We start from the raw sequence: 14106 nt of genomic DNA on the forward strand, positions 1-14106 counted from the left end.
ACTCGGGATGAGAGGATCAGCCACCCGGCCGGTGGCTGTTACTAGTCAAGAACGGGATAGCCATGATGCCTATGGGCCAATGTCAAAAGCCATCGATCCGCCACCTTGGTGCGAGGCTTCGGCCAACCGGCCTTTCCCGGCTCGGCCTCCTATCGTTCCGCATGGTTAACTATGCACGCCCCCGACCGGAAAGCTGGCCAGATGAGACGGGCGAAACAATGGACCCTTCGAGCCCTGTTGATCACTGGTGGAGTGGGCGGGGTCGCGTGCAACTGGCAAACAATCGGGCTTCTAGAGAAGACGAGGGAATGGGTATCTGTCAAGCGGAAAGTAGTAATTCGGGGGGTCTCGTTGCGCTTTTCCGAGCCGTCGTGTCCATTTGAGCTCCTCTAAACCGTACGCCTAACATTATGCCTCATCAGCAGTACATCAACCCTACAGCCTAAGCCGACACCTTGGCGCTGTACTTGGTCGCCGCCTTGTCGAAAAGCGCGCTCTTCTCCTCCAGGTCCGCAAGGAACTGGTGCTGAGGGTCCGCCGCCTTCAATTTTCTGTGCCCACCTGGTCAGCCAGTTGTCTCGGAATGGGGGACGCATCGGAACTTACTCCGTGAACTCCTTAGGATCCTTGCCCGAGATCACTGTCAACACCAGCAGGTTGGCAATGGCCTGGGCGTAGTTAGCGTCCTTCGCAAGGGCTTGATCCAACGCAGCCTGTGCCTCCTCTGTTCGGCCAAGGTGCAGCTCTGCAACGGCCTGGGAGACGAGAGTCACGACCGACGATGTCGCCGGTGCCTGCGCAAGCTCCTCAAACACGTAAAAAGCCTGCTGGTATTTGTCTCCGCCCTGTTGTCACTTTAGTATTTTGTCGCCGGACTCGGGCCTTGGTCCATCGTACCTGTCGCAAACCGACCCACGATTCGGCCAGGTTGACCAGCAAGCTATCCTGTGCCCATCTTCTGGCGGCGGTGACTTCCTTGAGGGCGAGGTCGTTGCGGTTCTGTTGGAGGTGGATCTGGGCGATAAGGGCGACAGCGTCAACTACAAATTACACATTAATTAGCACGCGTTATCCCATGAGGCGTATATCTGCCAAACGTACGGCTTCCCTGGTGCTGCGATAACAACGCAAGTGCCTCCTCTGACTTGCCAGCGGCCTGCAGAACTGTGCCTCCAACAATCTGGACTGTAGTGTTGGCTCCCTCGGAAGCGGCGAGCTTCTCGATCGTCTTCACGGCAGAATCTGTCTTGCCGAGGGCGCTCTCAGCGAGTGCGCCAAGGGCTACCAGTTCCGGCTCCTTCTCTCCCTGTACTTCGGCGAGGACATCCGTGGCTTGGCCAAGAGCAATGCGGGCGCGCAGGACCAGGACGCGAGCGGGAAGCTCATTCTCGGGGGACAGGGCGGAAGTGTCGTAGTCGATGACCTCCTGGTACTGGCCCTGGTGGAAGTGGCTGTGGATGTTGATCAGTTCGCCTTCGGCAGAGTAGGGGTCCATTTTGGCGGTTTCGTTGGAAGTGGTAGTTCGTCGTTGGTTGTTGATGCCAAATGACAGCCAGCTGCGATGTGTTCCTCTCGATCACTTAACTAGTGTGGGGGGGACTTTGAGCAACGTGGAACCCTGAGAAGGCACGGAGGATGCCGGCCGGGAAGTGGACCCGACGAGTGGTCTGTGCGTCTTCGATGTCTACTATGTAGGCCATACCGACGACACCAGCCAGACAACACCTCGTGGTCACAGCCTCCGTCAACATGGGCTCGCGCCAGGATAGAGCTTAGAACATGCTGTTTTGTTATACGACTTTTTTCGAACTACCAAGTTCCACAGACAGATACTTCAATGTGTCGTTTTCGAACCAACTGGTCTTAGATGTGTTTGGCTCTGTCACTCTCCTTTCTGGACCCTTTGCGCGGTATTCGGCATGTAGATGCGGCAAAGCGATCCAGTGACTGTAACTTCAGCAGGGTGGATTCTTCAATTGGGGCTCATACAGCCAATACGAAGTTGTACTTCGAAAATGAGATGGATAGAAATCGCGAACAATACGGACAAGAGCCAGTATCGAACCTCCTTCGTATGTGTACAACGCGTTTTCATGCTTGATGAGCAGGTTAGCATACATATCGTAATGACATACAATAGAAACTTTTGATTCAGGATACAAATAACTGTATGAATTCTATTGATATCATCCAATGTGACCGTTGTGATGAATGTCCTCGTGGCATTCCGGGGCTGGCTATGCCCTGGCAGCAAGTCTTCCTAGTTGCAGACCAGCCTTTTCAGATGGGGTCAACTACACTACGATGAGAGGATCAAGGAAGGAACCCCTCTAATATCTGGCTCCTTCCAAGTGGATTTTACTTTCCCTCATTCCCGTCCTTACAAGTCAGACAACGCCTGTGTATCTATCTCGCCTCACTCCCCTTTGACACTCTCATATTCACAGAAGCATTATTCTTCACATTCCCTTCCTTCCTCACATCCACTTGTTACCCTTTGTCAACAGTGAATATTTTATTTCACTCGCCAATCTTCCCCATGAGGATCCGTCTTTGGTTACGGGTACGCTTCATCCTGTTTGCTGCCGTCTGTCACCTGCTTGCTCTTAGCCTTCGCGCCCGCCTCATTCGTGACTGTCGGGCTCGACGACCTCTTCGCTCTTATTACAGCTGAGTTATTACACGATTTCACTTGTCTCATCGGAAATTTATCACAAATACTCAAAGAGATGGACCCGCTCGAGCTAGAACTACATACAGGAGGCTCCGACAACCCCAGAGCCCCCCCACAGCCCTGCATTCTCGATCGAAAGAGGCCCGTTGCCCGCTTTCCCGAGACATTCTCTTCGAACCTCGGCCGGAAAGCTTCTTCGTTCTTCTCTCAAGAAGATTCAGCTTCTGGCGTCGACAAAAACTACCCTTCTCCTCCTCCCATTCCCGAGAGCAAGAGCGTTCTTCATCGCAAACGAGACATCATTTCTGGCTTGCCTTCTCCTCAACCCCTACCTCGCAATCGGCAGCTATCAACTGTTTCTTCTGTCAAAGCCATGGTTGCCAAGTTTGAGAGCGTTGGGGACGCTCTTGAGAAGTCTGACAAAATGGCTGATCACGAGGATCATCACCTCATTCCCTCTTCGCCCGTTGTCGACAAGCACAAGGACAAAGCCTCCTTCGCCGATGATGCCGACACCAGCGCTGCCTCGCCAAAAAATTGTCAACCTTCCAATATTGGCGAAGGAAAATCTGATAATAGCGACGTCGATCTCGAGTTCCTCAAAATGCAGGACTTCTTCAAGGGTGAGCCTCTTGCTCGTTGCCTCGAAGACTACATCCCTCCAACCTACATCGACAAGAAGACGAAGATCCTTTCTCCGGAAAAGGATTGTGGCAAGTCTATGGAGAAGGCCGCCAAAGTTGAGCTCTGGAACAAGCTGGCCTCCCTTACCGACACTCTCGAAGCGCAATACCCATCTGTCAAGGAAGAGCGCGAGGCCAAGCATGCAGTCATTTCTGCGGCGGCTGCTTACCTTGAAGAGGCTCTCGGAGAGTCACCTAAGAAGCTACCCCAGGTAGATGCGGCACAGACAAGCACCAAGGCCTCTCGAAGAGCAGAGAAGAAGGCACAGAAGAAAGCTGACAAGAAGGCTCAAAAGGCTGCCAAGCTGGACAGCTCCATCGCCAACACTCTTGAAGCCGCCTCATCGTCCATGACTAAACAGGCTGCCCGAGATGAACCGTCACTTCGCGAAAAGTACCCTGAGATCTTTGCCAAGATCGACTATTGGAGATCTCTTCCAGACCCCGATGCGCCAGCTGATGTTGACGGTGACTATACCTCGATTGCTGACATCGACTCTTCTCAGTCGACTGGCCAGCCTATTTCTCAGTCAATCAATCAACTCGTTTCGGAGACTGTTGTGGAAGAAGCTCAGTCGATCCCAAAGCAGCACCACAATACTCTGTCGACCAAGACCGAGGATGACAAGACCATTGCTAATGATTCCTCCGAGAGTGATAATTGGAGCACTGGCTCGTCTAATGGCGACCCGTTCTACCTGAACAAATACCTCACTCCGTCTTATCAGGCTGCTGCCAAAGTCTTCCTTGAGGACTTTGACCGAAAGAATCCTACTCAGCCTATTACCAAATCGATAGTTCAGCAAGCCCCCCCCGAGGCTACTGAAGGCGAGGAGTCATTCCAATTCGTTCAGAGAGACCCAAAGGAGGTGGATACGTTCTAGAAAGGCGTGCGAACCGCTCTCCATGTCTCCGATAACGAGCTTTCCGATGCTGAGGAAACCAAGAAGGACAAGGCTATAGATGCTGCTGAGAAGAAGGCAACTGAGCTCAACAAGCGCCCCCACGAACGCGTCGACGCTGCTCACGCCGACGGAAACATCGCTCATTTCGTCAATTACAAGTCTGTTCGTGACGCCATTGGGACGAACATCAAGAAAGAGGATATCGTCCCCGGCTTCGGCCAGAAGAAGCAGCCTGCTCCCGACTTTGACGAAGAGGCTTATGCCACGCGCTCAATCGCTTCCCATACTTTGAAGCCTGCCCCGCTGCGTCTTCCTTCCCGCATGAAGAAGCCCGTTACTGGCAACGACACGACCAACGTCAAGAGCACCACTCCGACTCAGGCTGAGACCCCTCTGCCCCCCGGTGCGCTGTTGGTCAATACCAACAAGTACCGCATGGTCACCGGAGATTTTGCAACTCTCGGCGTTGGCTTCGGCAAAACAAGCAACAGAATCGCCAGCGGTTCCTCTACTCACAGCACCCGTGGCGCCGTCAACTTCAGCTGGCCCAAGGCCCAGCATGCCGATGCCAAGAACAAGTACGAGTTCAACGACGAAGATGACTCGGACTACGACATCGACAAGAAGTCCAACACTGTTCCTACCAAGCTCAATACTAGTGCTCGAAACACGGACTCTGCTTCAGTTCATCCCCGAATTGTGAGTGCTGGTGGCCGAGCCCGTGAGATGCGCAAGGATGGCGACGCTTTCGACAACAAATCGACTCATGGGCACCATGGCTCGGCGGCTTCTATCACCGCTCAGTCCAAAGGTTCTTCTCAGAAATTGTCATACACATCTGCCCAGCCGAACACTACTTCCGCAAAGGGCAACTACGAAGAGGCGCAACGCCGCAGTTTCACTGCAGACGAGTACCAGACTCTCATTCAGGAAGATTACGATGCCTTCGCCAAGGACTCACCCGAGAAGAAGCAGAAGCGGCTCGAGGATGCCATGGCTGGCTTGAAGACCGGTTCCACGATGGGAACCACCGAAGTCACTTCGGACATAACCCATCAGACCGTAATCGTTCCCGCGAACCAACAGGGGTTTACCATTCGCCTGCCCGGCGCCACGGCTCTACCGCCTACCCCGGCCACTTCTCACGCCCCCATGACGACCGGCGAGAAAATGGCTGAACTGGACGACTTCTTCTCCGAGGAGAACGACCACCGGTACAAGACTACTCGCACCCAAACAGGCTCGACTTACAGCTCGGACTACGGCGATGGAGCAGGCACCAGCGTCCAGGATCAAGTTCATGAACAGCCCTGGAACGATGCCAACTACGACGAAGAGGCCCTCTCGTACGGCTACGCCTACAAGCAGACCAACTACCATACCCTGCCACACTCCGTGAACCCCGTTCCTCTCACTCATGAACAGCGCCACCAGGTCCTCAAGAGCTACGGCATACCCGATGAGCAGTACTCCGCCCCTCCGACCGGTTATCCCAACCCTCCCGGTCCGGACAAGGGATCCAAAGCGCCTCCTTGCCCCATCCGTGCTGCACCTGTAGCACCCACGACTCTCAGTGCCGCCGGAGGCGGTGGCGATGGAGCAGACAGACGCGTCGAACGATCCAGCGCCGACGGCGGAGCTGCCGTCGAGAGTCTGCGCAAGCACCGTCGTTTCCGACGAGCTGCTACGGCCCCCCCTGCACCTGCTCCTGTCAGCCCTGCCCCTGGCTACGATGATGACTGGTTCTAAGAAACGAATGATGATTGACGAATGGCTACGAAACGGAACGCCGTCTCTTCTTGATGCCCAACGCTTGCCAGATATCGGTTTTGCCTCTGCAATGAACACGAAAACGAAAACAAAACACGCATCTTGTCGTCGAAGCACCCTCGCGAACGAAAAGTGGCATGATGAAATCTGTTTTCCTTTTGCTTCCAGCTCTCGGATGTCGATTTGCCGGCTTTAGGTCATCGGAAAGTTTTGCCAAAAGGTTTTTAAAAAAAAAAGAAAAAAAAAGTGTTGGATTTTAGGAAATGAAGACGTTTGGGATTTCTTCTCCTAAGTTTACTTGTCAGAGTACGGAGAGATGGAATACTTCTCTGGCCTGGCAGAGACTGCGCACCCTTCTCTTCTGCGACACTCCATTTCCTTTTTCAGAGTACGACTTGGATCTTTCCACCTTGGAAAGAACCCGGAATCGTCACAGCTATGATTGTCTTCACAGGCATAGCTCTTTTTCATATATGAGATACCCCGGTTGAGGACGAGGAACGGACATCGGACACACATTGGGACGCACAGAATGGACAAACAGGAAACGCCGGAACACAACCGCGCATGGCTTTTCAGATTGAATGCTAGCTAGCTAGGTAGTCATGAAGTCGATACAAGAGACTCTTTGCAATCATAAACTGGAGACCGATTCCCTCGACTTGAACTGTGATACAAGATGGAAAAGAGTTGATTGATACTGATCAGTACTGGTAGGCTTCAAAGCACGAATTTCGTGTTTCGGTATTGTGGTCAAAAGCCAACCGGCATTTAGAGTAAAGTCTTTCACCTTCACGAGATCATTTGTCAATTCATCCGTTACGCCACAGCAACCATGCAGAAAAGTATTGACTTGGACGGGCAACTCTTTTGACGATACGTTCAAATAATTAGGTGAGAACCAAGCTGCTCAGAATGATAGGCAGCATGGTATGCGCAACAAGTAAGTGCAGGGCGTTTGACGACTGTTACATAGAATAAGAAAATAACAATCTGGCTGGGCTAGAAGAAGAAGAAGAAGAAGAAAAGAAGAAAGACCTCCTAATGAGAACATGGTGCGTCGCTATGTGAACCATATTTCTCTCTCATATTCGCTTACATGATGTCGTGGCATTAATTATGTCATTCATTCACGTTCATCTGTAACCCCGACCCGGAAGTTCCGCCGGAGGCGGTCCTGGTAACTCAGCAGGCGCAGTCGGGTTCCTCCACGGCTCCGAACCGTGCATCTCGGACGGCCCCCATCCGGCATAGATCTTGGACTGCACCTGCGTGTCCGCCTGGTCCGCCTGATCCGCCTCGCTCAGGCCATAGGCGGGAGGCTCCGAAGACGACCGGCCCCACGGAAGGTGGCGACCTGTTCGCGTCTTCCGGTGTTCCTTGCTGTTCTTGTTGCGTCGGAGGAGGTAGACGGCCGCCACGACCGTGATGCAGATCATGGCCACGCCGCCGACGACGCCGCCGACTATGGCACCCGTGTTGCTTGGTGCATCGTCTGACGGCTCGTTTCCGACTGCTTCGCTCGCGGGCGAGGTCGCCCCGGCTGCTGGTGGAGCGGACTGTGTCAGTGACCGTGTCGGTGTTGAAGACGGTTCTGATACGGGATTCGGAATGATCGAGGGAGCGGGTGAGGATGTCGAGGCTACGGCTTCTGACGTGGGTTCAGAGGGCAACGCCCTGGATGAACTAGACGGCTCAGGGGTGACTGTGATGCTGGGAACGGCCGCGACTGTAGGCTCCTTGAACAGCGTTTCCACGGTAGCCTTTCCGCCGCAGGCAATGTACGAAAAGCCCCCTTCAAAGCTTCCGGCAAGAATCACAGTAGAGCAGAACTGCTCCTCGGCACTGCGGATAACCGGTTATCATGGCAACCCTACTTTCGCTCTGAGGGGAGGAGGCTTACCAAGTAAAAGTGGTGAGGCCTTTGATACCCGTCTTCCCGCAACCAAATCTACAGCTGTGGGAATCAACACAATTCCCGGCCAGCCCACAGTCGGTCGCAGCAAGCACGGTCGTGGGGCAGAACCCCCACAGGCCATGATCGATGTCTTCGCGGCAGCCATACCCCGGATCGGCTGTCCGTGACTTGGTTGGGTCGCCATCGTAATAGCCGCAAAGCGATGATGCTCGTGATGTGACTTGGCGTCGTCTAAGGTCTTCGCTCAAGGCGTCGGTGCTATTTCTTGACGGAGCATTCGTGGGCTTCGGGGGCGATACAGGGGCATATCTGAGGTTCATTGACCGGGGGGAGGCTTGGGCAACATGGCTATCGAGGGTGAACAGAAGAAGAAAGGAGAGAAGAGCCCGGGTCATTCTGGAGCACGGGTCCTCGGATAATCTGCGTGACCAGGGAACAAGAGGAGGTGACGAAGAAGATGCTGTGTTTGTTGGCCAAGCGATCCGTAATATGTTCTTTTGTCAAACAAAACGAGACGACAAGACAGCCAAGGCGTACTTTTGATATGTAGAAGCTGATCGAAGGGGTAGGTAGATTGGGTGATTATAGACGAAATGACAATACTCTGGCGCCCCGAACACAACGAGAGACGTCGAAAGGTCGCACGACAACTAGCAACGAAGACGAGAAGAAATTCGCAAAACAAAAACAGGCAGAGACAACAGAGATTGGGGCCAAAAGGTAGCAACGATGGGAGGACGACACAATCATGTATGTAATAACAAGCCAGCGACCCGAGGAAACCCAGTCGTCTGGTCAGCAGGTCGCCAGGACGCAGGCCCAACTTTGGACGACCTGACAAGAAGAGCCTTGTCGGCTCGGTTGTCCTGGTTTATCTCTGCGCTGTCATGGATTCTACTCCGGAGCGGCGCGGTGCTGCAACTCGGATTGGGCTCGTGAGCCCGGCGGCTGAGTTTCTGAGTGCTCTGACCCGACAGTCTGGTTGACCCCGGGCGACTTCATTTCCCTCGACGAATCATGTGGTGAGATGGTCGAGTCCCAGGCGCTTTCAGTTGTCAGACCCATGCTGTTGAAAGGAGGCAAACTCGGCGGTGAGCAGGCTGCCAGTAGGTACAGTACCGCGTGTACCTTTTGCTCTGGGCGAAGACGGGTGGAGAGGCATGTAGACGGGCTGCTCGAACCAGCATGATGGCGAAGACCAATAGAACAAGAAGGGGGGGGGGTCTTGTTGCGGGCCTATCTTGGCGTTGTGTGCCAACCACACGGCCAACTTTTCAGTCGCGCGGTTAAGCGCCCTGGCCCTTGACTTTTGACGACGGTAGGCGAGATCGCTATCCGTAGTATGCCGTTTGTTGCTGGTGGCCAACCTCTCCTAACCCTGGTCGCTGGGCTGGTCATCTTCTCCAGATTGGGGGGGAGGGCAAGGCGCTTCCACGCTTCCACCCTGTGTCTCTCCCCACCCCCATCACTGTACTGCTCAATTCAGATTTCATTTCTTTCTCCTTCTTCCCCTTCTCTCGTCACCCGTCGTCGTTGCCCTTTCCCGTGCACAATGATGATTATTGGACCCTCGTAAGGTTCTGATGGCTAGACGAAAACTCATCGTCGTTGCCCAGGCGATCGCAGTCTGCCTGCTGCTCGTCAGTCTGTTGGTCGCATACGACTTGTTCTCGGGACGCGACTACTTTGACGCGGCCTACAAACCATTCAGTATGTCCACCACCATTCGCAACACCTCCCCGTCCTCCGGTTGACCGGCAATGGGAAACTCTCGATCCACTAACACTTCGACCCAGGAAACTCTAAAACGACCGCAGAAGCGCACGGCGGTTCTCCACATGACGGAGCGGATCAGACGAACACCACCGTAGCATTGCCAGTGGTCACCCCATCGCAGACGCCACTCCCGGGCTCAACCCGGACGCCGACGCCGACGCCACCGCCAGTACCGCCGCCGCCCGGTGGCGGCGATGACACCGCCTCGGCATTGCCGGACGGTGACCCGGAACACCTCAAAAACGCGCCCAAGTACATCGCCGCGATCCTCGACCCGGACGATAAATCCATGCCCCGCCTCGACTGCCCCCGCCCAGATACCGCGCGCTACCAGTACCTCAAGCCCTCGTCCGCGCTGAAGAGGAAGCCCAAGTACTTCATCGCCCTGAACATCCGCCAAAAGGTCGAACTCCTCCCGCGCCTCATGGGCTCCATCGTCGAGGCCCTTCGCTTCCTCGGCCCGGAGAACTGCGTGCTCTCCGTCGTCGAGGGCAACTCGCGTGACGGCACCTACGAGGTCCTCCACCTCCTCCGCCCGGAGCTCGAGCGGCTCGGCACCGAGTACCACTTCTCCCGCAGCGACCTCGACCCGGGCGCCGGCGACCGCATCCCCAAGCTCGCCGAGCTGCGCAACATGGCCCTCGCGCCCCTCGTCGCCGACCCCGCGCGCTACGCCGCCGACGCCGTCGTCCTCTTCCTCAACGACGTCGCCGCCTGCCTCGAGGACATCCTCGAGCTCGCCCATCAGCGCCTGTACCTCGGGGCCGACATGACGTGCGCATTCGACTGGACCTACGTCGGCCAGGACCCGACCTTTTACGACGTCTGGATCAGCCGCACCATCGCCGGCGACTCCTTCTTCGAGATCCCCCCCGACGGCAACTGGAACTCGGCCTGGAACATCTTTTGGAACGAGCAGACGTCGCGCCGGCGCCTCGCCAGCCACAAGCCGCTGCAGGTCTTCTCGTGCTGGAACGGCGCCGTCGCCATCACGGCCCGGCCGCTGCTGGACCGCCTCGTGCGGTTCCGCGCACCCGGGCCGGGGGAGTGCTTCCAGGGGGAGCCCCAGCTGTTCTGCAAGGACATGTGGAACGCCGGCTTCGGCAAGATCGCCGTGGTGCCGAGCGTCAACTTGGAATACAGTGACGAGGCCGGCCGCAAGATCAAGGCCGCCAAGGGCTACACCAGCCAGTGGGTCGGGGACGAGGACAAGGACGACGACTTCAAGGTCGATTGGAAGGCTGATCCGCCTGAGAAGGTCAAGTGCATGGCCAGCTACGACAAGCAGACGTGGGAGCCCTGGAACCAGGGGCTGGAATAGTTCCCGCGAACTGCATGGTCGGTCTCATGGATGATAACGAGATCTAGTATCAAAACATTTATTTCTTTTTTCCCTGAGAACAGAAACCTAGCTAACTTGGCAAGTCTACACTTCGCCATCTATAACTGCAACCACAGACTTTTACCTGTTACATAACCTTCAGGGGTAAATATATATACTATTAGGTTGTCCCTATTTAGGCAGGGAAATGTATCCTAAATTTGATGCTTATATAGTAACATTATCTACTTTGGCCTATTAACCTATTATGTCCTTGGCCAATAACTTTTTGTATACGCTTTTAAGAGTGGCGGAGAGGGCTAGACAAGAGAGGTGCCATTTATAAAGGCATCCAACCTAAGTCCGGGTATATCTTAACGTGGGTATCTGTCGTGATGGTAACCTGGCGGGCTTTGACTTTTCCGGCCATGCCCTGATAAATCCTGCAAATATGGCGTAGTTCTCCGCGTTGGTAATCTTAAGCTCGTCGGAGATTCCCACACAACTATGTGCAGTCGTTAGCATTGTATGCCTGCCATAAGAAAAACGCACGTGTACTCGACGTACCATCTAGGAGAGTAGCAGCCCTTTGGCCTTCCATTTGCGCTTTTCCCTCTGGCGGGATCTGGTACGTCAACGCAGACGTTATTTAGTCCCGTAACCTTGGGCATGTGTTGAAACTCGTGAACAAGCGTCAGGCCTGCGTTCCTCGTTGGCATAACCTTTCCCGCCACTTTCCAATCCACCGCCACCGATTCGATGGTACTTTTGCTTGCGAAGAACCCCGGGCACAGGATTACCAAGGTAGGACCACGCCATGGTGTGCCCGGAAACTGGCTTCGGGCCGCAGCGAGAGAAGTCGGGTCGCAGTACTTATCCCCAGGGGGAGGGCAGGAGTAGACGAGAGAGTTCTCAGTGACGCCGTTCCCTTTCTGCTTCGATATCTTGGGGAACTGCCAATCTTTCATAATGAGTTGTGCTGGAAAAGTCGGACGAATCAAATTTCTTTGTGCCGATTGGAAGTGGTTGTTGATGATTGACGTCTTCATCTCGGGCGCAGCATTGCCTATTGACTTTGTGTCAGTGATCAAGTGGGTGTTAATTTGCGGTACGCTTTTTCCAAGGTACTTACTTTGCCCGAACCAAGTACGGAAGGCGTACGAGTCCTCAGACCCTTGTGCCGACAAGGCAGACACTGCCAACTGAGTGACAGCTCGAGCATCGTCGATTGCTTTGTTCAGTTGCTTGACTTGTTGCTTGGTGCATTTCCAATCTCCTCGATCAACCCAAAAGACAGAGTCGAACACAAATGAATTAACAGAAGGGTCTCGTTCCTCCAAGTCGGCACTGACATGCCACGCAGCCAAAAGAGACGCCAAAAGACCAAGAAACCGCATGGTGGCAATCACGCCACACACGCAAGACGAAAGTAAATTTAAGGAAAGTGTAACCCCGGATAGAGAATGAAGGTCTACTCTATGAGGAGAATAATATCTGGATAAACAGAAGCCGCTTGAGATATAGGGAACAACTTCTTTAACTGTCACATGGTTGTCTTTGTTGGCATCATCTCTAGATTGATCCATGTCTTTACCCCATACTCCGTAACGAGTCAGGATATCGGCAGCACCGGTAAAGGTTATGCAGGTGGGGCTGCTTCCTCCTCACTCATTAAGATCGGCCTTTACTCCGTACACATTAAGGGTTTATCTAAGTCTGACAAGCCCCACAGCTTGTCCAGGCCTGCAAGGTGTTCCCGCGTCCTTTACGTGGAAATGGGCATTATCTCGCCTTCGGCCGACACCGAGTACCTCTGGCCGTCTCTGTGCATCAACTCGATGACTGCACCGATGATGGCGTACAAATCCGGGTTTTCGCGATTCTTGTTTTTGACATTGTTTGCCCATCCATATGCACCCTCGTTAGCATCAAGCATTTCCCCAAAGTATGTGAGGTGGAAGAACTAATTCAAGCTGTCAGAATCCCGATTCGAACCACAGAGAGAGAGAGAGAGAGAGAGAGAGAGAGAGAGAGAGAGAGAGGGAGAAGCGTGACTCTGGTAGCAGGTAAAATACCAGTGCGATATGGTACGCGGCCAGTGTCTAATCCGATCTAGAAGTACTGCCAGATAGGAGCTAGAAAATACGTAGGGTGAGGTTAGAGTTAGGATTTGGGTTAGTTAGAGTTAGGGTGATGGAATCTGGTATTAGGGTTAAATGGTGGTGGTAGTGGTGGTAGTGCCTTCCGAAATAGGTTTAACTCACTGGCCGTGTGCTATATCGCACTGGCATTTTGCCTGCTACTTGAAATCTTCGAGCGCATTAAACTCTGTTACTTGTTGTTCGAAATCATCCTCGGGTCCACCCGCCAAAGTTCCTGGACCGTTGGAAGTTGATGGTTTCCGGGACTCTCTTGCGGCCACCCGCTGGGAGGGAGTCCATCCTTCTCTTTGAAATCCCTCTGCGTGAGCGCCATGGTGCGTGGAGTCGGGACCTTTTCCCAGTCGCCGCCGAATTTGTCAGACTCTTCTTGTTCAATGAACTTTTGGAGCTCGTGGGGCGTAAAGAGATGCTTCTTCCGCACCACATCGTACGGTACGTCGGAGGGCCCATTCGCCGGGTGCTCGACCATGGGGATTCCTGGCCGGCAAATGATGACCTGAGGCCTACCGTGAGCTGGGCGCTCGCTCGTGCGGGTAATGTGGCTCTGAGTGGAACGGGACTTACAAAGTCGTTAAAGTGGTCATCTCTATTTTCGAGATCGATCCAAGCTTGGGACTTATAGTACACTAAGTCAAAGCACCCACTTATGGCTGGCCCCCCCCCTGCATTTGGCCCACCTAAAAAACGATGCCATCACAACACCACTACTTTATTTAATTAACTATTAACAACCTCTGAATGCTATAATAATACAGCTTTTGGCCTCACTAGGTGTCAAATGTGGCGAAAGTACACGTGAATTCACCGGCGAATGCACGGTTGCCCTATGGCGAATCGCCGGGGAATGGGCGGTGAAATCGCCCCACTTTAATGGTGATTTCACCGATAAGATCGCCA

At 54.0% G+C, this 14106-nt stretch overlaps 6 protein-coding genes across 6 annotated transcripts; 2 read left to right on the top strand and 4 right to left on the bottom strand.

The window, feature by feature from the left end:
- Positions 1–442: 442 nt before the first annotated feature.
- On the bottom strand, positions 443–1495 carry GLRG_03501 (coatomer epsilon subunit; the record flags this gene model as incomplete). Its single annotated transcript, XM_008094186.1, has 4 exons — positions 443–551; positions 607–845; positions 898–1040; positions 1102–1495. 4 exons carry the CDS (start codon positions 1493–1495, stop codon positions 443–445), a joined length of 885 nt encoding a protein of 294 aa, XP_008092377.1.
- Positions 1496–2729: 1234 nt separating this feature from the next.
- On the top strand, positions 2730–6011 carry GLRG_03502 (uncharacterized protein; the record flags this gene model as incomplete). Its single annotated transcript, XM_008094187.1, has 2 exons — positions 2730–4226; positions 4281–6011. The coding sequence occupies 2 exons, from the start codon at positions 2730–2732 to the stop codon at positions 6009–6011; spliced, it is 3228 nt and encodes a 1075-aa protein (XP_008092378.1).
- Positions 6012–7168: 1157 nt separating this feature from the next.
- GLRG_03503 (uncharacterized protein) lies at positions 7169–8345 on the bottom strand (the record flags this gene model as incomplete). Its single annotated transcript, XM_008094188.1, has 2 exons — positions 7169–7877; positions 7936–8345. The coding sequence occupies 2 exons, from the start codon at positions 8343–8345 to the stop codon at positions 7169–7171; spliced, it is 1119 nt and encodes a 372-aa protein (XP_008092379.1).
- A 1188-nt stretch (positions 8346–9533) lies between these two features.
- GLRG_03504 (alpha-1,3-mannosyltransferase CMT1) lies at positions 9534–11047 on the top strand (the record flags this gene model as incomplete). Its single annotated transcript, XM_008094189.1, has 2 exons — positions 9534–9660; positions 9747–11047. 2 exons carry the CDS (start codon positions 9534–9536, stop codon positions 11045–11047), a joined length of 1428 nt encoding a protein of 475 aa, XP_008092380.1.
- A 357-nt stretch (positions 11048–11404) lies between these two features.
- Positions 11405–12444, bottom strand: GLRG_03505 (uncharacterized protein; the record flags this gene model as incomplete). The annotated part of the gene is made up of 3 exons (XM_008094190.1): positions 11405–11552; positions 11600–12008; positions 12180–12444. The coding sequence occupies 3 exons, from the start codon at positions 12442–12444 to the stop codon at positions 11405–11407; spliced, it is 822 nt and encodes a 273-aa protein (XP_008092381.1).
- Positions 12445–13378: 934 nt separating this feature from the next.
- On the bottom strand, positions 13379–13793 carry GLRG_03506 (uncharacterized protein; the record flags this gene model as incomplete). The annotated part of the gene is made up of 2 exons (XM_008094191.1): positions 13379–13712; positions 13774–13793. 2 exons carry the CDS (start codon positions 13791–13793, stop codon positions 13379–13381), a joined length of 354 nt encoding a protein of 117 aa, XP_008092382.1.
- Positions 13794–14106: the final 313 nt, after the last annotated feature.

Source organism: Colletotrichum graminicola (assembly GCF_000149035.1).
Source record: "Colletotrichum graminicola M1.001 genomic scaffold supercont1.10, whole genome shotgun sequence".
NCBI lineage: Eukaryota > Fungi > Ascomycota > Sordariomycetes > Glomerellales > Glomerellaceae > Colletotrichum > Colletotrichum graminicola.